The sequence below is a fragment of the Alosa sapidissima genome, chromosome 19 (assembly GCF_018492685.1).
Source record: "Alosa sapidissima isolate fAloSap1 chromosome 19, fAloSap1.pri, whole genome shotgun sequence".
In the NCBI taxonomy this organism is placed as follows: Eukaryota; Metazoa; Chordata; class Actinopteri; order Clupeiformes; family Clupeidae; genus Alosa; species Alosa sapidissima.
Genome location: NC_055975.1, coordinates 5,236,238 through 5,261,237, shown reverse-complemented (window position 1 = coordinate 5,261,237; position 25,000 = coordinate 5,236,238). Strand labels below are relative to the sequence as shown.

General features: G+C 43.2%; 1 protein-coding gene across 3 annotated transcripts in view; it reads right to left on the bottom strand.

The window, feature by feature from the left end:
* runx3 (RUNX family transcription factor 3) overlaps window positions 1–25,000 on the bottom strand; it is a 58,543-nt gene that overhangs the window by 29,515 nt on the left and 4,028 nt on the right. For all 3 annotated transcript variants that reach the window (XM_042071975.1, XM_042071977.1, XM_042071976.1), the window contains exons 3-5: window positions 7,350–7,582; window positions 6,196–6,352; window positions 4,958–5,062 (exon numbers count right to left, since the gene is read on the bottom strand). In XM_042071975.1, the coding sequence (XP_041927909.1) occupies window positions 4,958–5,062; window positions 6,196–6,352; window positions 7,350–7,582 (495 nt within the window). The remainder of the gene's footprint in view (window positions 1–4,957; window positions 5,063–6,195; window positions 6,353–7,349; window positions 7,583–25,000) is intronic.

Below are 25,000 nucleotides of genomic sequence, written 5' to 3'. Positions count from 1 at the left end.
ATCCTGGGTGGAGTGGGTGGGACTCTCATTTATAGAGGTGGCGAGTGCTAATTTCAGTAAACTGTGTCAGGGTGTCAAGGGAGGGTCTCAACACATAGATCATAGAGCTTTTTTGACCACCTTTTTCTGTCGCATGGCCTCTTTCCTATTCTGATGTGGCCTGGCGCAGGCTCTGCGATCAAGTAAGTCATTAAGAGTGAGAGCGAGAGAGGAGAGTTCCATGGTGTGGGAGGATGACTGTGTATGTTAGTTTGAGATTCAGGACCTTCAGGGACCAGTGACAGTGTTGTAGTATGAATGACCTTTTGTGTAAAAATGTTCATGTGCTGCAGGCAGAATAAGAAATTCAACCCAAAACTAATTTTCTTCTTTTTCTTTTTACATCTGTGTCGCTGCATTTGTATAAGCCCCTGAATATGCAGGTGCATGTTTGTATGCAAGTATGCAAACTGCCGCTTTCATTTAGATTGAGTTAGGGACCGTTCGGTATTCATGGAATGGACCACCGGAGGAAAATAGGGGAGGGTCATGTCTTTTTATTCTTTGTTGAGGGGTGGATCACCTAACTTTTTTTAGTCTAGGAGGGAGGGTCACCCAACTTTACTTTTGTGTTCATGAAAACAGCAAAATTTAGGCCGTTGCCCTCGTGTCTGATAGCCCTCGCACCTGGCCAAAGATGACATAAGCGTTTATTCTTTATTGTAGCCTAAAGCTTAACGAGGCCTAACGTCCCAAAACAACGATCAATGATCATCAAATTTCTCTCTCATATTGCTCCTCATAACCACCTGGCACGTCCGAATCCCAGGACATAACGCACTGGACCTCATAATAGGCTCGAGATATAATTCCAAAGGGGACAGATAGGCTAGGCCTACTGCATTTAAAACTTAAAAAGATTGAACAAACCTTCCCGACCTTCGAAATTGCGATCAGTGATTGGCATCGGGTGAATGAAGCTTTTCGAAGTTGAATAGGTTATTAAAAAACTATTTGCCCACCTCCATGGCAGGAGAGACTAGTGGGCTCGCCCTTCCATGAATTGAAAAAGACGTTAGTTTACCTTCAAGCTGGCCTATGATTTCATTGCTGAGTTTGTGGCAAGGTAAGCAAGAACATGTTTTTTTTCTGAGTCAGGATATGGCGAGTCAATGTCATTTATTTGTCCAATACCTACAGACCATGGTGCACATCTTATCAATAGTTTGAATGTCGTTCAACAAATAGCGTTCAGCACAGTGTTCGCCTTTGTTATTTGGTTTCGTGATGTAGGCTACCCTATGATTAACGGCTTATGGCCAAATATGTGACTCAGCTAATGTTAGGCTATAGGCTATACAATTGCGACGGCCCTGCAGCTCCTCCTAAGACAGCGGGAAAAAAGTTAAAATACGTGATAAACCCGGAAAAAGTTGACATAGGTTATGTTTCGGTCCCGGTGATTATTTGTTCAATTGTGCAAACGACAGCCTTTTCAAGGCATTTCAAAGAAGGAGTGGTAGCATGCAAGCACCCAAATTGACCCAGTAGGCTACAGAAGGCATCAATAAATTGTTGGGGAGGGTCATGCGTTTTTTCTCTTGGAGAATCACTTTGGAGGGTCATAGAAAAATTTCTTGCTGGAAAGGGAGGGTCACGTCTTTTTTGACGAACTCCCAAAATTCCTCCGGTGGCCCCTTAAATAAATAACGAACAGTCCCTTAGTGATTGATGAGTGTATGTGTTTGTATGGGTGTGTGTGTGGGTGTGTATGTGTGTGTGTGTGTGTGTGTGTGTGGGTGTGTATGTGTATGTGAGGCTTAGTCTTGTCCATCAGGTTCACCATCTCAGTCTATGAACATTAATACAGTGCCAGCTCTCTGTCAGGCATGGTACCAAATCATCACACCCACAACACACACACACACACACACACACACACACACACACACACAAACAATGGCACACACACTGCCCCAGACATGCAATCCAAGCAGGCAAGGCCCTGCCTGAAAATACACCGACAACAACAGCTCGTCTGACTAACAGATAATCATTTCTTATGGCGGTCTCACCACACACGCGTGTACTGCCAGCCAGAAATCTCAGACACCTGGTCATTACCCTTCGTGATAGATGAGTGAGCATAAACGTGTGTACACCGTAGTGAACATAGCTGTGGCAAGCGGTTTCTCAGACTCTGCTGCAGGCAGGTTTTGGGTCATCTGTGCTAACATGTACACGCAAAGAATGGAAAAAAAAAAACATCTTAACACAGATTCATCAGATGTGTAACAAGATGCTTTCAGTTCGACATCACCATCAGTAAATGGAAACTCACATGGCCTAACAGTAGGTCCTTGTTGTTATTTCAGGGAGCAGATATCGCACATATTTGAAACATATGATCCAACAGCACACTTAAAGCGCCACACTCGGGCCTGATAAAGCTCAGCGATCACAGCCCATTGATATGAACCGTGTGCAAGCGAAAGCAACGTTTCTTTCACCAGAGGCACGGATGACCCGCACCTTTATCAGGCCCGGCGAGAGAAATCCCCTCTGCGATTAGATGTGAGCAAACAAGGGCACTTTCAAGCCGGCCGGGGTCACATGACGCGGCCCCGGCCACCGAGACGCCCCGGGAGCAGTCGTGACATTTGGGGCCGAGACGAAGCGCAGTGACGCCACCATAGGCTGCCTTACTGCCAACCACAGGAAGCACACAGCAGCAGGGTGCTCACACGGCTCAGAGGCACGCACAAACACACACACACACACACACACACACACACACACAAGCCGATCAAAGGCACAAAAAATACACACTCAAATATTCAGAGATTGTAGGTGAAAGAATGCAGTATACATTTGCACTGTATAATATGTACATTGTTTATGTATACGTAAACCATGTGCAAACTATACAGTACAAAATTATATATATGTGAGAAAGCATACACATCTGTGTGTGTGTGGAAGAGACAGAGAGAGAGAGAGAGAGAGAGAGAGAGAGAGCATGTGTGTGTAAACATATGCGTGTATGAGCACAGAGACACGCACAAGACAGACGGCGTGGCGCTTGCACAGAGACCCAGAATGAGCATGTGGCAGACATTATGGCGCACAATAAAAACAGACAAAATTCAAGGGAACACATTTCACATTGTTAGAAATACGCATCCTCAAACCAGTTCTAGTCATCTGTTAAATGTGGTACAATAAATGCTTGGAATGGAAGGGGGAGTGGTGGTGGTGGGGGGGGGGCTGAAATACACAAATACACACAAACAGAACAGACAGACAGAAGGATGAGACTGAATGATCAGACAGAATGATCAAAGTGTGCCTCCAAATTAAAAACACCCCGTATGTTGCTGCTTGCACCCCTAAAGGTTAGGATTCAAACCTGGGGGCTGGAGAAATGTGAGCTCTTGCTGCTGCTTTTAAAGCCGCTGGGAAAGCAGCAGCCCTTGCACCAGGGAAGCATCAGATGTATTACTCAGCAAAACGTGGGGCACCCACGCCGCCCTCCCTCCCTCCCTCCGCTAAACCTGTCCTGCGTCAGCTCATCGGCGACCCCGTAATAAACATGAGTGCAGAGCATAGCAATCCACTGAGCCTAACGCTAATCCTGCCTGTTTAGCCATTACGAACTGCGCCCACTATGGAACTGCTACCAAATCCCTTCAGTACTCCGTACATAGTTCAGCTTCCTTTTTGGGGAGGGGGAGGAGGGAGAGGGGGTTAGGTAGTAGCACCCTTCAGCATAGTGACTCATCTGTGGTTTAGAAGACCTGGGACTGGTACCACAAGCAGAGTACCACCATCATTGCCAAGTGGCTTTCTGTGTAAAACAATGTGTGTGGTGAAGGCCTGTGCATTGGGATCCTAACAGGTGTCTCTTTTGGCGTTGTTAAGCCCACGGCCACTTATGTGGTCAGGCAGGGATGACCCGCTTGACCAGAGGCCGGCCGATGAGAGACGCGGCCCTCGGATTCTGTGGCCGGCGAGGCAGCTCAACACTGTTAGCGGTTTGAGTAAGTGGGGAGGCGAAGGCTCGTCTCCGTAAGTGCTGGCGGCCTCCGACGGGCAAAATACCCTGACCACCAGAAATGATCGGCCTTTGTTCGGTTTCACTTTCCTCTTTGTCTCTCGCAGTCTGTCTTGCACATACTTACACTAACACACACACACACACACACACACACACAGGTAAACGTGCACTGCGTGACACAGATGATTCCGAAAATAAAGTACAGTGATCAACCACATTAAGGCCCTAATACATGATGGCATTCATATATTTACACACAGCAACCACTGTGGTCACCTCAATTTGACAGAAGACAGAGATAGAGACTGCACTAGTTCCCAGGATATTCGAAGGCAAAACAGAAAGAGCCCTTTTAAATTCCTTGCTATCATAGGCGAGTGACTCATGAGACTCTTTCTGTCTGTGTGCTGAAACAGTCTCTCTCTCTCTCTCTCTCTCTCTCTGTCTCCCTCTCTCTGTCTCACTCTCTCTCTGTCTCTGGTTTGCTGCTGAGAATAGCTCTACCTTTCTAGTTTTTATGCTCTGCTATAGATAACCCATGCTGCACAGCACTACACAGCCAGGACTAACCCCAAGCTCTCATTTCTTACACCGAACCAGTCACTTCTGATTAGATCAAAATACAGTAACTGTTTGAAACAACGCACACACACAAATAATCTTTGCCTTTCAAAACTAACCCTGCCCATGTCACCATTACAGGGCAGAACTAACACAAAGTATTTGTGTTGCAATAAAACATCCAAGAACCTAATGGAAGGGCCATGAATGAGCATAGCATATCCACTGCCAGCTGTTTGTGATAAGCGGAGAAACCACAGCATGGATGTTTAACTCTCTTTGGGCACACCTACTGTACAGGCTATTAAACCATGCTCAGAGTGGTTTGGAGACGACATAAAAGAGACTGAGGTTACTCACGTCGAGGTTCCCGTGGGCCGTCCACTGTCACTTTGATTGCACGGTGGTAGGTTGCTACCTGAGGTGGTCCAGTGAAAACTGTGATGGTAAGGGTGAAGCTCTTTCCTAAGTGAGAGAGATAGAGAAGAAGTCAGTATGTGTTCTGGAGACTATGACATGAGCCTAACACGGCAGTGTCAGAATAACTGTGTAAGTAGCATACTGGTTTAAGGAAAAACAATCTGTGAACAATCATATTAATGCTGAAGACATTAACATGTTAAACTTTATTCGACCCTCTTGCCAGTGCTTTGGAAGAAAATATGCTGAATAAAAATGAAAAGGGGCATAATCGTTGCTATTAGTTTATGTAGCCTATATTGACAGACCGCGCAGAGCTTAGATGGACAGGCAAAATGTGTCAACAAAATCTTCTCGCGGCATTGTATTCCGGACTGCCAGAGTGGCTGGACGGTCTGCTGTTAAACTCAAGCTGCTAGTACGCGCAGCCAGCCTTCTGTGCACATCGCAACACGGAGGGACACGGACTGCCACTCGCATCCAGTCGCATTCCACTTCCCACTCCAGTCGCCATTTGAAGAGAGATAAATAAATCTCCTTCAAAGAGATTGTAGGCTATGTGTGGGAAATGAGCGTCTCGGGGTGGAGTAATTGACTGCAGAAATGAAAGGTGCTCTTAATTCGCAGACCGGAGCGTTTTCCATTCATCAGTCTGCAACTATTTAAAGTGTAACATTTACAGGAAAAATGTGAGCGGGCAGGAGCCAAGCCAAGAGGAAAAGAGAGGAACGGGACAAGGTTGGGCAAGAATGTAAGCTATGCGAGATGTATTTTTTTTTCTTTTTGTGTGTAAACAGGCAAACCAAAAGTCTGAATTAATACTGAGCCTCAGGGCAGGCTATTTGTTTCTTTAATCCTGAAGTGACTGAAGTGAAATTACATCCGGAAATGGCTGAAATGAATTAGCTTTCATTTCATAGCCCATGCCATTACATAGGCTACTATACCTCCTACCCTTGCAATTATTACAAAATCATCCACTGAAATGCTTGATAACAGAGACAACTTTTTTGGTGGCAGTGGAAATGACCGAAATACATCACGATAAATTCCCGTTTTGGATTCACCTGACAGTGATTATTTCAGAAGCAGAATTATGAGGCGCAATCATACACGTTTGGTTACAGAGATGAGGGTACCCATGATTGCGCACCCATTTTTTTCTTTAATGAACTCACCACGGCCGCTCCTGCCCACAAACCGCAGGTCGTTGAATCTGGCCACCTGGTTCTTCATCACCGCAGACGCGTTCCTCAGCTCTGCCGAATAATTTTCGTCGTTCCCAGCCATCACGGTGACCAAAGTTCCATCAGGAACATCACCAAGGGCGACCACCTTCGAAGATATGCCACAGTCAGGGACAGCATGCGTACAATGAACCAAACACCACAGACCGTAAAAACCACATCATATGCTCACCATCAGGGTTGACTTGATTTGTAAGTTTTATTAAAACTTCTTAAATATTGACTATATTAGATGCAACATATGCCGATGCAGCAATGCAACATAAGCCATCTAAAAAAAAATAAAAAATAAAGATTTGTTTAAAAAAAATAAGAAAATAAAAATAAAGACAACCTCTTAATACCGAGAACGTAAAATAAGGCCTATTAACCTCATGTAATTGGTTAACACGCCTACGCTGCATATTGCTATGGTATTAAAGGCAGCCAGCATTTATTTAGCTATACTGTGTGCTTGGGGAAATATGGATAAAACTCAAATAATTTAATGCACTGTAGCCTAATTAAATAAAATGGTTATATTCCAAGATCTACACAGATCTTGAAAATTACTGCATTTCAAAATCTCAAGCATGATGACTGATATGCCACAAGGTGTCCATACCCTGACCACACGCCTTTAAAAAGTGTTCAAATAATGTTTTTTTCCAAATATCTAATAAAAGCCTAATAATAATAATAATAATAATTTTGTACATGTATTATTCATCTTCAATATGACATAGCCTACCCATCATGTGAGCTACACATTTATGTGAGAAATGAAACGTTTTTGTTTTTGTTTTTTTCTCCTGAGGTGATCTGTAGAATTCTGCCAGGTTTCTGCAGTTATTTAATGATGAATATTCTGTAGGCTACAGTATTATTAGACGGATTTCTGCACAAAGCAGGCTAAGATGCATCTTTTTTTTTACGCAATCCAAAGTTTCAACAGTAGTGTAAACACAATGGTTAGTATGACAGAATCTGTGTCAAAGACAGTTTTCAAAATGGTAAAACTGTAGCCTACATTTTAATATTGTTGGATAGTCATTTGCCACGTTAAGTATTCTTTAACTAAATATGTCATAAAAAATATTGCTCACCTTGAAAGCCACAGGTAGGGTTTTGTTGCATCTCCAATGTGAGGGGAGTACGGAGCACAGAAAGTTTGGGCTGTCCGTCCGAACAAGCTCTCCGGCGTGGTCCGCTAAAACGTCCACAACAGACCGCGCCTCTGGTCTGGTCCTCAGCGGTCCCGGGGTGCCCATGCTGCCGTTGTCTATCTTGCAAGGGAACGACGTCGATGGCGGCGTGAACCGTCTGGTAGTTGTTGGGTCTACGGGAATATGCATCACAACACCTTTGGTGAATGACACCACACAGACTAAGTCTACTTTTAACTTTTAAAGGATGGTTCTTGTCCTTCCTCTCCGGGGACTCTGAGGATCTACAATGTCCAATGAAGTGACGAAGACCCGTGGGCAGAGCCTCGACTATAACCTATTCAAAGTCCGTAAGCCTTCTGTGAGACACGGGGCAGTTTGCTTGGTTGCTGATTCAATACTGTGCCAGTTGCCTTGTTTCGCTAAGGCTTCAGAGAAAGTAAGAGCTCGCTGTTCCAAGCCTCTCCTCTTGTTTGTAGCGGTTTACTTTTGAGTTACCCATGCAAATGCCAATGCTCTCGCCGCCAATTGCCTCATCGCCTTTGGCTGTATGTACGTGGAACAACTGGCTGTTTAAGTCAATGAAGGTACAGTTATTTCAGTCTTAACAAGGGAGGCAAAAACACTTAAGATTGTGCTATGAATGTCCAAGGGAGGCAACGTAAAAGTAGGTGAGAGTATCGTAAAGTGTCTACAATGTAGGCTGCGTTCAAAGTAACACCGTGAATGTCCAGGTTGGTTTTGCCCAATATACCACTTCTGATGCTATTGAAGCTTCCAGATATTACAAAGTCCGAAGCTTTAAGATTTCCGAGGCACTTGGGTGTTTAGGGTCGTCTAGATTCAATTCAGAAAGAAAGATGTTTGTTGAGTTTCAGACGACGTTTAACGTGTTGACGTCCACGTCAAAACAAAGCGGTTTCAGTAAAGGTCCTCTTGGAAATAGTAATTTGTGCTCTTCCGTCTTAGATGCGAGTATCCTTAAAGTTGCCGACCAGTTGGACGTAACTATAAGTTCCGAGATGTGCTATGAAGTTTGATATTTTCTGAAAAATACAGAAAAGCAATCTTAAAAACTTGTAGCCTAATAGATGCGACGTCCCCCTGAGGAGGTCCCAAGACTGAGTGCGCGCTGTAGATTCAGTCGTGTGTCAGAGAGGAGTGCTGAGAGATTATTTACTCAAGTCACTTTAGTGTTTAGTGGTTGGGAGTGTGGCGACGACTTCCACCAATGAATCGACTGGGCTGGGCTATCATTAGACCAATCAAACTCTCCGATTTAGACAGAAAAGCGAAAGCTTTCCAAAGTATCCCTGGCCGGTTGTATGAAGTATGAATTATTAATATTCGTTTTTATTTGTCAGTTTTTCTGTATCTGACTTTGATTTTCCAGAACTGTCTTTCAGTTGTTGATTGACCTTTTAACTTCGTTTGTGTGGAAATTCGATTGTGACTATAGCGTGTCAGAGGAGCAATTCTCGGTTCTTCTTTGATCTATGTTCTTTTACTAAATAATAGCATAATGGCTGGGGCTTCTCAGCAGGCCCATTTGATCGAGATTCCAATAGAATAGCCTACATTGGCCTAGCCTACTATTGTTTTCTAGATTTTGTCTTAAATATTCAGCCCAACTGTCTTACAAATGGCCCTCTGTGAAAGGTTGTTGTATATCAGTCTCAACGACAGAAACTAGGTCTGCTTGCAATCCAGTTAGGACATTTGATGTAGGATGCATTTCGGACACCGTTGCAGGTGCACCCTACCTATGTCATGGATGAGAGATTTTATATTAAAGTAAATCAGACCAACCCCGTGAGAGCATTATCTTTATAGGCTAATAAGGAAAATAAATAGGAAAATAAAACATTTAATTTGGTCTATTTGCGAATTTCCTATTCTTTGACATTAAATTAATGACATTTTCTTTCGGTTTGAATTTAAATTATAGGGTGCTTTGATGTTTTGAGAATTATTTCATGTTTTAAACTCAATAGTGAAACCACAGTGCGAGGGATTTTATAATACTCTTATTGTCGATATATACATGTCATTAACATGGTGTTTTGCCTAATCAAAGCAATGATTCACATCAGCACATGCCAATCTATTATTATCAATAAAATATCACTATAAAATTAAGAAATTAATACATAACGTTATGGCCTATAACTTAGGGCCTACATTTAAGAGAAATTTCATGAACAGAAATATGCCGTCGACAATCCTAAACGCAGAAACGAGAAACATATTTCATTGTCTTGTCTATCGATGGCAATCGATTAGTGATGAATGCGAGTAAGTGATGGCAAACCTTGAATTAAATAATAGTATGAAAGATAGGCTATTACCTAGTTGTATAGTAAAATTAGTCCTGTAATCACACCTTGTCTGTAACACCAATTATTAAGCTTAATACCAATTCCAAGGAACACACCCTTCTCCGCCACCTACCTAAGCAGTTGAAACATTTCACCGCTAGTTGGCGCGTTTGTCGTTTAAAACTAGAGCATGGTTCAAGTAAGGATGCTGGATGAGACCGAGGAGGACGGAGAAAAGCGAGGGTGTTTGATGATAAGAGAGAGCGCGAGGGTGAGAAGAGTTAAATGTTGTTAAGATGCAGCTCATTTAGAAAGAGGGGAATTGGGGAATGGAAATAGCTTATTAAGAGTGCATCATCATCATATTGCACATAGGCTATATAGGAAAACGTATTAAATGTTTTTTTTTTCGCACATATCAATAGTGCACAAGACAAGAAAACACATAGTTATATAATCGTGAGTTTTTGGTCCGTATCAATTGAGCCATGGAAGAGAAGTTATTGCTGTTTATGACGTGATTTTGCAGATTAGGAATATCCACTCAGACCAATCAATGCAAATCAATGCAAGAAATAAAAGACAAAAATAAGAATAGCATGCATATATGTTTATTTAACTAGGCTAATCTAAATTCCATTATGCTAAACCAGGTTCCGCATGTCCCGTGCTAAATGAGGACTTGACTTGACATTGTTTTTATTTAAATGGGAAGATAATGCACTGGATGCATGGTTGAAATGATGTAGAAGTTCATATTTTAAGTGTATGAAAGTATTTTTGCTTTTTGTAGGCAAATATAAACAATTATGATTTAGAGGCAAATTATTCTTGTCTAGCTATGATCGAAACAAATGTACAAAAAAACATAAACTGCAAAATGTACGCTACTTCTGCTTGCAAAAATATATTCCTCTAATCAAACCAGAAAGCTAATGACCTATGCTGTGTTAGCATCTTCATTTTTACCCTCTTGTGGCCAGGTGCTATTCTGAATAATTCAATAAAAATATGTAGCCTAGATACGATACAATGGATTTCTCAGATATTATGAATTATTATTATTTTTATTTTTTTTATCAAACTTTGGCTCAGTATAAGAGCTAAGGTCGTTGTCAGCCAAACTGATGCACATGTACTGCTGATCCCTCAGACATGGGGCAAATGTGTAAATGAGTGCGTGTGTAAGTGTGTATTTGTGTGCGTGTGCTCTTATGTGTTTTTATGATTGTGTGTCGCGGTGCTGTGCCTGTTTATGTGCTATAGATAGGCGTGGGCGTTGTGGGAAGAGAGAGAGAGAGAGGAAGGGAGGGCTTGGGGTTTTAGGTTTTAGGTTTAGTTTTCTTCATTACTCTGATGCAGGGCACGGTCGACGCCAAAGGCTTGCGGAGTCAGTGGCGGGGATATGGGATGAGAAGATTACCCTTTTACGCATGCCAAGGACGCGACGACCGAGGGGAAGTCGCATGGGTTTATAGTATATATTTAAGTATGGAATGAAACACAGAAGAATTAAGTCAGCTGTAGATCAAAACGTTCCATGTTTTAAAAATATATCCAATGATCGTAAGAAATATATCAATTATGAACAGGATGTCAATTCAGTCATTCATTTCCAAACTGCTCTGAGTCTGAAACCCAGACAGAAATTCTGCTTAGAAGAAAAATGAAATAAAAGTGTTACACAAAAGTGTATATACATACATTTTTCATCTTACCTATATTTTTAGTTAGAAAACGACATGGACAGCGGATGCAAGATATATTTCATTTTAGTTTTCAATGTTCTACATATAATGTATTCTTCACCGAATGAATTACAGATCTGATGCGCACCAATAATACAAACATTATACATAATTAGAAAGAATGAAGAGTTAAAACGATCAATTCATTTGGAACTGCTGATAGTCTTCAAAGTAGGACCACGCAGAGACGTGTCCTTTGTGGGTCTAATGGCTAGTGTCCGCTCTTTTGAGATGTAGTGAAAGCAAGGCCGGGACAACGACATCGGTGATATTTCAGCTCATCTGTTTGTTATTAATATCTAACCACACGCAGAACAGCTCTGCGCGCCCTGTCATATTTAGACCCCTGCATTTCAGCCAGCAGTTTCTACAATTTCAGTCGCACAGACTGGGAGTGGAGAGGCCGCCATGGCCTTGAACGTTTTTTAATGATCCGGGCGGGCGAGGCTGATGTGCAGCCTGACTTGTTCTGTGATATTCAATACATCAAAGCTAAAGGACTTTTTACCCCTATTTTTCATTCTGCACCAACACCAGTGAATTATCAGATTCGGCATCCATCTATTGTCACCAACACCTCTTGGTAGGTTTGATATGACTAATAAGTTTCTCTGCTGCCACAAGTTTCAACTATACAAGGGGGTAACACACATCATTATCATGACCTATTTTCTGTCTACCAATCAACAGAGAGGCAAATGTCATGGAGAGGTCTCTTCATTTGCCAGGAGCATTATGTTGTGTGTCAATGTTTTTAGCTGTTTGATATAGCAGGTGCAGTTATTTGATGGACTAGTGTTTTGCCCTACTGTGTTTCAGACACAATATCTGTCACTGATGACTAGAATAGCCTAAATCAGACCTAAGTGAATAATAATGTTCCAATCCAACACATTCTATTCTGTTGTGGCACTGTGCCCTGCCCCATGTACTTTGGTTGTATTTCTTATTATGTATAACAAAAGGGAAGCAAAGCATTCACATGCTATTTGGAAGGGATGGACGTATAGACATGACAGACTCTGGGTGTGCAATCTTCAGGCTGGTCACAGTCAGTGGTCAAATCATACAGAGAGTAGCTTATGATTTCTGAAGTACTTTGAATACTTTTGGTGTTCTCTCTCTCTCTCTCTCTCTCTTTCTGACACAATCACTGACTGTCACCATAGCCTGTTTCGCTTCAAATTCACTATAGATCCTTTCAACAATAAAAACAAAAACAATGCTTGAACGTTCTATTTGGGCCCCAATCTACTTCCTCTGCATTAAGATAACATATGGAATGTTAAAAAGGAAGTCTTGTGGGGCCAACTATGATGCTGATAATGGAACTCTCCTGAAGGGGTCCATACGTTGGTATTCACACTAGCCACCTCTTCCTTTTACTCTTCTACTGCTTTGTAGGTCATAACCAACAGTGGCAGAGCCTGGCACCCTCCCACACTCTCAGCTACCCAACAGTCAGAGAAAGAGAGAGAGCGTAAAAGAGAGAGAGAGAGAGAGAGAGGTGAGGGTGAGGAGAAGAGGGCGACAGATGACATAAGACAAAGATCCCTATCTTTAGTCATCTTGGCGGTCACACATTTATGTACATTTACAAATTATAGAGGGAGCAGCGGCTGAACCCACAGAACACATTCCTTCCGAAAAAATGAGGACTCCTATTTCAGCTGGGGGTTTTCCTGTTTAGCAGAAATGAGAGTTTTGAATGGCAGACCAATGTGAAATGGAATTATGTTTTCCCCACACACTGTAGTTGCAGTGAACCTTTGCAGTGAACATTTTTAAACTTATAATGGAAAAAGGATGTCTTTGAATGTGTCATTTGACATCCCTTTATCCAGATCAAGACATCGATGGAATAGTTACTTTGTGAATTATAAAGTACATTTTGGGGATGGGGATCAGTGACAGTGAAAGGTATTGAATATCTAGTCTTCTACACAGGGGGGCTAAGGACTAATGCCATAAAAGAAGCCATTGTGGAGGAGTTTTTATTTACTTCATTGTATTTGTTTAGTTGTTTTCCTCATGAATGTTCTTTCCTTTGATAGCTGATTCAACAGACTACATATAGTGGTCATTGTTCCCTGTTTGATGTAGAACACCAAATCCAAACCACATTGCATAAAGGCTTTTTGTGTCTTTATTTAAAAAGCTAGCCTAATTTGAGAACTTTTGCGTATTTTGTTGTAACTCAGAGTTTTTTAGTATTGGGACTGAAGGCCTTGCTGAACTAATTGTGAACGTCCCTCCTTCAGATGCATTCATTCTCTTTGTCATGATTTTCATCAAGTCGCCTACACTACACTCAAAATGACTTTACATGCGTATATGTGTTTCAAAAAAATATTATATTCTTTTTGAATCCATATCCACATCATATACATCACATTTTATACAATGGATGAGAATGAGGTTTTCCAAAACTAACAATTACTAAGTACACGTGGCTGGCTGAAATATTACCGTGTCTCTACATGGCTGCACTCATTCCAACTACCTTTTTTAGGAGGTGCCAAAAATAGCATGGGTCTCATCAATTAGGTTTGGGACAGCAAAGCCTTGGGAGACAGTTTGGCTACTGCATGGCAACACCAGTCCTAGAAAACATCAGCGAACTGTACCCAATGGATTCAGACTGAAGGAAGCCACTAAAATGAAGGATGCCGCAATGATCTGGTATAGGTCTTTGCCAATTCATGACTACATCCTTTCTGAATTGAGACTCTTCCAAATTCAGTCAGATCCACCTGTATCCCTTAGGCTGGTGTGAAGGGGTCCACAGATACACAGTATTGGGCACCCTTAGGTTAATGCATAAGAAACTGTTGGTACCGGTGTTACCAATTTTAGCCTCAGACAGTTTGTTAAACAGTACATGAGGACTCCATCCCTTCTTCTTCTCTGAGTCACCTAATGTCCTCTAGAGGGGGGTCGGTTATTATTTGGAAGCCTGTACTTTCATATCCGTAAGTCTCGTCTGTATACGTGACCAAAAAGGGAAACTGATGTGACCATAGACACACACGCACACAGCGCCTTGAGACAGCGTCCTGACAACCGTCTGTCTTCTGATGTGTTATCGTTGAGCACGTCTGGAGTGTGGTTTTTCATGTCAAGGTCAGCTAGAACTAGAGTCTGTCTGGAGGCCTGATCATAAAAATGGTCTTTCAAATGGAAGGGGGGGGGGGGGGGGGGTGTTACTTATTTAGCTTTGTGTGAACATGCAATTTTTGTCAGTTCAGACTAACCACTAGCCTATGCATCAAAAGATACGTAGACACACATTTTACTAAATGTTGACATATATGCATGTTGTGTCTATGAAATAATATTTGCTATTTTCTTCTATTGCTTTGTTTTTTATTCATATTTTTACCTTTGTGAATTCAAGAGGCTGACCATAAACAGCAGCCTTGCCTTGCTTTTTGAAATTGTGAGGTGAACCCTAAGGGTCCGCTACTGACTGCCATTATGGGACTTCAGCCTAACCCCTCTTGACACGGCACAAGATCAAACACGGCTCGTTCCCTCATCCACCTCACACATCTGACTCTCATTCCTCCAGTTTAGCAGGACCTTGCCCTTGAACTCCGTCTGGTTGACCCTGTGGCTTGGTTTTAGCTGGCAGCACCAGAACCCTTGCCCCGACACTGGCCTGAGAGCAAGGGCTGCAGGGGTGGGGGGGGGGGGGGGTCTTATCAGCGGCAGCCCACACACACCTCATCTGTCCGCAACACACATCTTAACACACACCTTATGGTGACAGTCATTATGCGCCAATGTGGTGTTAATCTGTCCAGAAAGGACACAAGGGACTCGGCACACTCGCTGCAGATGTACTGTTTGTGCAAAGAGGCTTGATGCTACGCAAAAAGAGCTCAGTGTTTCCAGATCAAATAGAGTCCCCTGTGATTAGATTCTCATGTATGGGAAATAAATCAGTCTACTCTCGGGATGCTCAAACATGAAGAACAGATCTTGCTTCTCTACGGGGCATATGTCTTTCCATATATAAATCATTTATTAAGTATTTATTATCATGTTATTATTCATTAATTCCATATGTGTTATCAATCATATCGTCGGAGAGATTCAAAATGGTACAGCATGGGACTCTGCATCTACAGAGAAGGTTGTATGCTGTCTGTCTGTTTTTCCAGTCTTTGGCCATGCACAGATAGACACAAGAACACACTGTATCTCTGCCTCTGACTCATTCTGCTTACACACACACACACACACACACACACAGTGATACACAGTGTCTTTCTCTGTGTCTCTGGTCGAGTGTCTCTGATGCTATGAGCGCAATCTGTAATCTATAGTAATTGCATGTTGCAGAAAAACATTTTTCCGCAGTGGTAATCGCTGCAATATGGCCTCGGTGTTGCCAAAGTGACAGTAACCAACCCCATTCCCTTTCACCACACACAGACACTCTTCTTCCTCCGACTGACTGACTCACACTCACGCACGTACACACACAGACACACACAAATATACACCCCCCCACACAAAAGCACACACACACACACACACACACACACACACACTCTCACTCACTCACTCACAAACAGTGCCTCCACATTGATACCTCTACTAGGGCTGTGCGTAAGTCTATGATCTATGCATGGGGGAGGTCAAAGATCTATGCATGGATCTATCACACACACACACACACACACACACACACACACACACACACACACACACACACGGTCCTGGATAAAATTCTGTTTGGACCTTCATTATCTCAACCATGACTACTATTGGGATGCGCACATCATTTATCATTTCAAGACCCTAGATGAATGAGATTTAATGATCTTCAAATGAGTGCTCAGTATCACATAACTGTGATCTAGATATAAAGATCTGTATGCTGGCTCCAGACACTGATGTTGAGTATGGTTTTATGCAGCTAATTAAACCATAGTCACCACTAGAGGCTTTGAAGCTTCTCTTATGCTCTGAGTTAGAGGTCATTTTGGTTTAGCGGGGAGTGGCCATGCCTTTAAATTATATGTGAATTGTCATTTATTTCATGTTTCATCAAATATCAATTTATTCTTTCTTTTTTTTATAGAAATTTGCCAGATGTTACGTTTATAGGTTTTGACATTTATTTGAGAGCCTTAATTTGTCTAACTGAATCAATCCATGGGAAAAAGCATATTGTCAGCAGATTGCATAACTCTATTTATGTTGTATGCTTTGAATAACTCTTTGCCAGGGTGGTATTTTAAAAATAGAGAATTTTAAGGAAAACAGATGTGGGTTTAGTCTTTGAAAGTCAACATTCTGGGGAGTGCCAAATCGACAAGCGCATTTTGATTTGCCCGCTGCATGGTGACTTTGACTTTGCTTGTGGCTTGATCATGGCGCGTTTTTATGAGGTCATCTGCGACCACATCACCATGCCTGCTGCCTGTGTGACTGGGGCGCATGCTTATGAAGTCATGGCCTACCACATCACCACCCAAACACCACACAGAAGCGGTGCTGTCTGATGTGTGTGTGCAAACACTTAATGGCAGAGTGACTCAGCATGACTGCCACAAAAAGCACTCCATGCTCACACACACAAACACACACAAACACACACACACACACACACACACACACACACAGTGCTGCCACATTGACACCTCCGCTGGGGGTGTGCATAGATCTATGACTTGAGCACAACTCATCCCACCCCCTGCATGGATCTATCCAGAAGAGAATGAATGAGTCAATGTGAAGCAAAGTTATGGCTATGGTTATAGGCAGGGGTGTAACATCAGTTAGGCAGCTAATGCGTTGGGCTATAGCGAGGGGCGGCGAGGACCATTTTAACTTTGGACATGATCAGTCTTTTCCTCCAGACTGTCTGCACCTACTCTGACTCCTCTAGTCTTTATGGGTGCACTGTGGGAGAACACTGTGTGTGTGTGTGTGTGTGTGTGTGTGTGTGTGTGTGTGTGTGTGTGTGTGTGTGTGTGTGTGTGTGTGTGTGTGTGTAAGGGTGAGAGGAGGGTGGTGGTCTGGGCCTACACCCTCCGGCTCCCAAAATAAGCTGTGAGGCGTCCTGCTTGCACAATATGGCCTGTGCCAGAGCCTCCATAACTCAGGGTTTTCCCAAAATGAAATCGCATGTGAACCGAGTATTAGGAAGTGCGTCTGTCTGCCAGCAACCGCCGGGGCCATTCTGAGCAGCGTCTGTAAACCACATTTTTTACCCAGAAGACAATGCCCCTTTGTGCTTGTGTGTGTGGCGGGTCCCCTCGCAGCCGGAACTAGGAGAGAAACTCTTGTACGCTTTGACGCTGAGGAGAGCATTCGGGGGGGGGGGGGGTGGGGGGGTGGGTAGGCAGTTGAGGATGAGGAAGAAGAATGAGCGGACAGTCAGATGTGTTCTCTGCTTAATTAATCGCAGTCATATCTGAAGATGGAGGTCTTGCCTGCCTGCTCTCCTTGAGCCCCATGGCGAGTGGGGACCTTTTATGTGGTTGCACACGGAATGCTGTTGTTCATTCCTTCCTACAACAAAAGCCATGTGTTCTTTTTCTTTTTTTCTGCGTTTTTTTTTTTTTTTAACTCGGCTGCTCTCGATAACACACAGCTTCATCGTTCTCGTCTCTGTTGTCGTAGGAGACCTGCAACGTATGAGTGGCATGAGGGAGGAGAGAAAAAAACAATGTTCCCTCCGTTTTGTTTGTTGCTCTAATCTTACATGATATTCATGGCGTCTTTGGATGTGCACCACCACCACACACATGCACCAACACAACTCTGTGGCTTGATGATAAGAGCTCCTCTGCCTGATTTATGAGTTTTATAGACACAAATGAAGTATGCCCTTTAAGAAATATCTCACGGGAGACGTTTGAACTCGCATGAACTTAAAGCCACACCAGTGCATACCTACAACACTTACACACCCATACAAACACTCTCTCTCTCACACACACACACACAAACAAACTCTCTCTCTCTCTCTCTCTCTCACACACACGCAAACGCACACATACACACACATGTGGGTGTGTACGATTCTCCAGGCAATCCAGACAGGAGTGTGAGGGGAACGAGTGTAGCAGATACAGCGATGGCAGCGCTCCTTCCTCCTCCAGCATGGCTCCGTCTCCCCACAAACCCAGGCTATATCCAGCCACCCATCCAGCGCCTATTTCCTCTCCCCTCGCCATGCGCTTTCTTCCTCTGCAGACGTGAGGCAACTCCTGGAACAGCTCCCCCTCACTTCAAAAACATGAGGGGTGGGGCGTCTCCGATTGAGACCTCTGTCTAAGATGACATCATCATTAAATATGTATATAAGAGCTTAAGAAGATGGAACCAATACCCTCACTGGTGCAGCCACTTAGTCTCCAAATTATTATTAAGGCTGTGTGTGTGTCTGCGTGTTTGTGTGTGTGTGTGTGTATGTGTGTGTGTGTGTGTGTGTGTGTGCGCATACATATGCATGTGTATGTAGGAGTACGGACTCATACTGATCAGTTTGAATAGTAACAGGCACAGGGTACAGAGCGAAACCTCCCACTCGCCCTGTGACTCAGCCCTCTCGTTAATTTGGTGATTACTCTGTTTGGCCCCCACAGGCTCCTCTCCGTCGTCCACACTGGTGGCGTTTATAAACCCAATCAGAGGCCTGGAAAGTGGTGCTGTTGTGATTTCAGCTAATCAGGCCAAGCGCCTGCAACGGGGCGGCCATGGTGTCATTACACTGATTAAAGGCGCTGCTTGCGATCGTCCTTTAAGCGACTCCCGATCTCCAGCTTCTCTGGGCTCTGGGCTGTTGCATCATGAAAACAGACTTCCTCTCTCCCTCGCCAGTCAGGCTTATGGCGCCTTTTTTCTTTGCGCGAGAAGTCTCTCCCGTGCCAACGCTGATGTTGTAACAGGGGCCTGCTGGGGATTCTCCTGTTTGCGTTTCCATGATGGGCAGGGAGGGACTGACGGATGATGGATTGGTGAGATGGCCTAACTGCTTGGGGTTACAGGAGGTCATGCTGTGTGAAACAGTTGTTATCGGTGACATTCTCAGGTCCACCACACGAGGTTGAAACTGAGCTGCATCGTAACACCATCATTACAGTCACAGTAGCAGAAAGGTCATCTGGAAGTCTATCAGTCTCTGCTGAATCATAGTCTGACTGGGAATTCTTTTCATATAAATATTGTGTGTGTGTGTGTGTGTGTGTGTGTGTGTGTGTGTGTGTGTGTGTGTGTTTGTGAAAGCGAGAGACAAGAAGGGAAGAGGGAACTAGACACACACCAAGGCCAAGACAGAGTCCACCCGTGTCCCCTGTGCACATATGTGCGTGCGTGCGTGTGTGAACCATGCCCCCTCCGCCAGACTCGCTGACCTCAAGCCAGACAAGGAGAAGAGCGAGCAGGACAGACATCTGCTGCTCAGCTGAGTGGGGAATCCCTACAGTCTGGGGCTTTTCTGCGGAGACAGGGAAGTGAGTACCCGAGACCAGAGCGGCCTAGCTGAGAGGGAGTGACCAACGGTGGCGCCCAGACGCCAATCGCTCTGGGGGTTACTGCAGGTCAGCCTTGATCGCACAGAAATAACGTAACGTTTCCTTAGGAGATCCCAATAAAATCACAGCTTGGTGGGTAAGCAAACAGGCCTGCTTTGTCATCTAACCATGTTCTTGTTTTTGAGTACAAGTCAGTTTTATGTGTTGCTATTTAGGTCAAAGACATTAACGCTTGTTGTTACGCTCAAGTCGAAGAAGTCAGGGCACCCACACGTGTTGACGCAAGACATTTGCCCTCATTTCATCTGCTTCAGGGCGAAAGTCCATTTCAGGCTAATTTGGCAGGTAGACGTGCCTTGGAGGCAGCGAGGGTGTCATCCCACTAAGCACAATTAACGGCATGTAAACAAGTGGGAATATTTCTGGGAAAAGCAAGGGAAAAGCGAGCATCAAAAACAATTTGTAGCCTCCAGCCTCCCATCTCCCCATGTCCTATCATTATCTGCAGTTCTGCTCCACCATAATTACCTTCTCTTTTTTTATTGCGCTTGGTAAGACGAGGGAGGGCCGATGCATGTTTGCAGGATGATTAAAGATTTCTCATAGTGAGAGAATGAGACAGAGACAGAGAGACCGAGGGAGCGAGCGAGAAATGCTTTTCGCATCTTGAAATTGTCCCTGGAGAGATTGAAGACCGTCTCAAAGCACAACAACAATTGAGTGGTCAGGGGCCTCCAACTGAGAAGAAGCACTTTCTTTGCATCATGTCTGGAAATGTTTGGAGTTAAATGAAAAGTGATCGCTCTTGAAAGTCACAAATCATAATTCAAAAATATTGCCTAGGCATGTCTGGATTTGTGTATATGTATTTAGATGTGAATAAAAGTGAAAGAGTGAGGTTATTTATATCAAAACAAAAGAAAGGGCTAAGATCATTCCTATTACAGTGCTGGGGTGGGGGAGAACACCTCATAACCAAAACAAACTGCCTTCAAAAATAAGGCTGACTCTGCCATGTTATGGCATCTGTGTTAGAGGGTGTGCTCACGAGTAGTGAACACGGCCTGTATTTCTTTGGTGGGGCCATGCAAAAGAGAGGGAGAGAGAGAGAGAGAGAGAGAGAGAGAAGGGAGGAGGCTTTCAACACCTTTTCCCAACATGACTGGGTGTTTTTTTAAACTAATGTTAACCCAAAGGCCACCTGAGGATCAACATCTGATTCATGTCACTGGGTTAGTGCTTTTTGAACCACAATGTCATCTTTCAGAACCGCAATGAATAAGCATGAGCTACATGATCTCCACATGTATGAAGTCATGGCAACATGACAAGGAACCACATACAGATATGAGGAAGCGCCGGTACAACCAAATATACTAATACTTTTTATACTATACTTTTTTTACTGAGTTTCTGGGAATCAATGACAAAGAAATCAGGACCTCAAGGGATCAAGGTGCACAATGTCAGTGGGCGGTTTGCCAAAGACTGAAGCCACTGAGCCATGTCAGGGTTTCACAAGTCCCCCACCCTCTCCGGCAGAAATGATGCTAACAGCAGAATGTGGTTGTACAGCAGGGTGGAGTTTTGGAGTCCTGACCTCTGTTAAGAAAACGTTTCACAGGCCCATAACGGAACACAGTTCATAAAATCAGCAAAAAAACACGCACATGCATACATAAACATAAAAATGTACTGACCAGCTTGTAAACACACCCAGGAAAGCACCACAGCTTTCAGAAATGCAGTGTGAGAAAGTAAACAAACAAAACTTCAACTTGTGACCTTTTGATGCTTCCATCTGCTTTAATCAATTAGGCATTTACTGCAGAATGATTGATCTTTTAACACTTAATAAAAAACTTCAAATAGATCATAGGAAACAAGGCTTAGCAGTCTTTGATTAAAAGACGTGGGAATGTAAGTGTTTATTAAAACAAAGAGGATGAGCTTATGGGCACTAAACAGGACCATAGCTTCAATCAGCCTCACTCTGGCCCAGCTTTATGGAGGCTGTCGGCTCCTGTGATGCTGTAATCCGCCCCCAAGAACACAACTCACTTGAGCATTGAAGCCATATAGATCGCTTGTACATGATTTCCCCAAATCAAAGAGGATTGAAATTGGCGACTGTTGCCCCTCTCATTATCCAATTACCCAAATACTTTTTCTTTTTTGTCGTCTGCATACTTTCCTGCCTGCATGCATGTGTTCCCATTGCCATTCGTTTTCCACATTCAGAGGGTCCCCGGCTAAAATAGTTTGTCTAGACATTATAAATTCCGTTGACATCTCCGCTCATTGTATCATGACAGACTTGGACATTTGTGCCTTTCACCATACCAATTATTTCATTCTGCCCGCACAGTAATTATTATGTAAGGCTGCGATACACATTTGGTTCCCCCTTTGCTTCTTCCTTCTTCTCTGTTCGTCTGAACGGGGTGCAGTAATATGCTTAGCACACATCCGCAGAGTTCAATCTCGTCTCAACTGCCATCCACAATCACGTCAGTGCCCTTTGTCTGCAGCAGGACTCTGAACCAGGCACTGCACTGCACTGCACTACTGAAACCTCCAACTACATGGACACTCTTGCTAAGTGCTTATGAACCATTTATAAAGCACTATACCTCAGTTCATTAACTGTTGAGGTTTCTCCACTGCTGCATGGACATTCTTGCCAAGTGCTTATGAACCATTCATAAAGCACTATACCTCAGTTCATTAACTGTTGAGGTTTGTTCACTGCTGCAGTGGAGCCTTTGAGTTACATAATAAGGTTGTTTAAATCCATCAACATTGTTTGATATAGTTAAAATATGTTTTATTTTATTGTATTTACAGTTGCATAGGTTTAACTCTATGTTGCATTGAGATCAATACTTGCTTTTTTCTGATTAAATAATAAGGAATATCTTATTATAGAAACATCTATATATATTAGTATAGAAAGGCACAAAGACAGTAACAGGACAAGTAACTACCATTATAAGGGGCCCCCCGATTTACCTGGGAGAGCCCATCATTAATAAACCACTCATCCCCCATCAACCATTGCAGTGGACTGGTGAAAACCACGAGACAGCCCCAATAAGAGTAAATAAGTTTCCCCTCAAACGTTCTGGAGGCCTAATCAAGTCCAGAGCATCGTTCAGATCCAATACAGCAGAGTGCGCTTTATAAATAGATATTATGCAGGCCCAAATTGGAGACAGGAGTCCTCTCCTCGGTGGCCCTTGTGCCTCCTAGATTATTTTCCTCTGTCGACTATCGAAACTCTTAATATCTGGTTTCAGTGTTCAGGGCTCTCCAGCACTCCTGATGTTCTGGAGCTGAGGAGCCAAAGTGCACATGCAGAATGCCTTTGAATGTCTTCCACTCAAGCAGAGCGTTCATTTAGGCGAGCACACAGCGGCACATGTTCATGTGATTAATAAATTGCCCAGAGTTCAGAGTTCAAAGGGCAGAGTTGAAGCCGAACGTCTCTCATGAAGCCGAACGTCTCTCATGAAGCCACACTTTTTGATGTTTCAATTCTAAATCTGTGACATAACTACAGCCTATTTGTACTTTTTGAAAAAAAAAATGATATGACAGAGTAACCATGGGATTTCCGCTTATTATTCACATTTAATAATATTTCAATATAATTTACCCGCAACAGCATTATTACCACATACAGTATTTTTGTGAATATAATATTTTGCCATTCTGTTTGCATTTTGTGCATTCCATAAATTCAATCGCTTTCCCTCTAATCTGCATCACATGGAATATGAACGACAGAAGCTGCATTTTCTTGCCGTTTCAGTGCGTCCAGTTCCAGTGGCACAGCTCACTGAGCTGTGGGTTTGTTTGAGCCAGTTGAGTTAGCTTGAGAGGGCTGAGGCTTTCCTCTCCCTCTCAAAAATCTGTACTTTCATTCACGCAGCAGTGCGAGCCAAACTTATAAACCCCCCCCCCTTCCCTCTCTAATAGAGCCACCCTCCCCGCCTGATGCAGAGCCAGCGAGCAGGCTCCTGTGTGGTTGGCTCTCGCTGGAGACCCCCTACAAAATGGCTGCCCTGAAAGCGCTTCTGTGGAAATTCCACAAGACGCAGGTGACTATTACTTCCTTGTTGGCCGTTGCTTAGTTGTACAGCATAGACTGACCTGGAAGTTCTGGATGACTCATACCTGAGGTAACTTGGATGTGTGTGTGTGTGTGTGTGTGTGTGTGTATGTGCATGCCCTGGATATTTGAACCTTGGGTGTGAGAGGGAGAGCAGCTAAACGCTTAATGGTTTGTTTTTATAGAGGAGCAGGTGTAACCTCATTGTGGTTCTCGTGGAACGGCAGGGGCCCTGGCAGTCTGCATCAGATTAGTGCCTTTAGTGCCATACATACTATTCATTCCTTCTCTTGATTGTATTTACCATCTTTGCGAGACATTGCATCACTAGAGGTGCTTTTTGTTGTTCTCTTGAAGAACAGTCAAGCCAGCTCCGTATAACATCGTTTTGGATTTTTTCCTCATTTCCTTCTCCTTATTTTCCATCACAGCAAAGTCAAAGTTAATTGTGTCATATTATGTATTATGAAATGAAATGAAAATTAACATTAAATTACTAATTCCTTATAACAGTGTGCTTTGCCATAAAACCCATATTTGCATACATTTGCATACATTTAGGTAAGGCTGATATCTATACATAAAGGCATTTCAGTTGTCCATGGATTTTTATCAAAATAAACTGTATTACATTTTTGTTAAGTAGAGTTTTATGAAAAACACTGATCTGAGGTAGCACAGATCAGATCAATGTTATTTTTCATTAAAGCAGTTGATGCCAGCTATTCTCAGTCAAAATCATAATTCAATTCTATACTTGTCTGATACATAGAACTATAAAATATATCAATAACAAAGATTTATACATAAACAAAAAACCTGTTGATCATTCACAATAGTATTAATCAGGAGAGGTATGTAGTGTACACTGAATTGAATTACAGAAATACGTTTTAATCGTGTGATCTACCTTTAG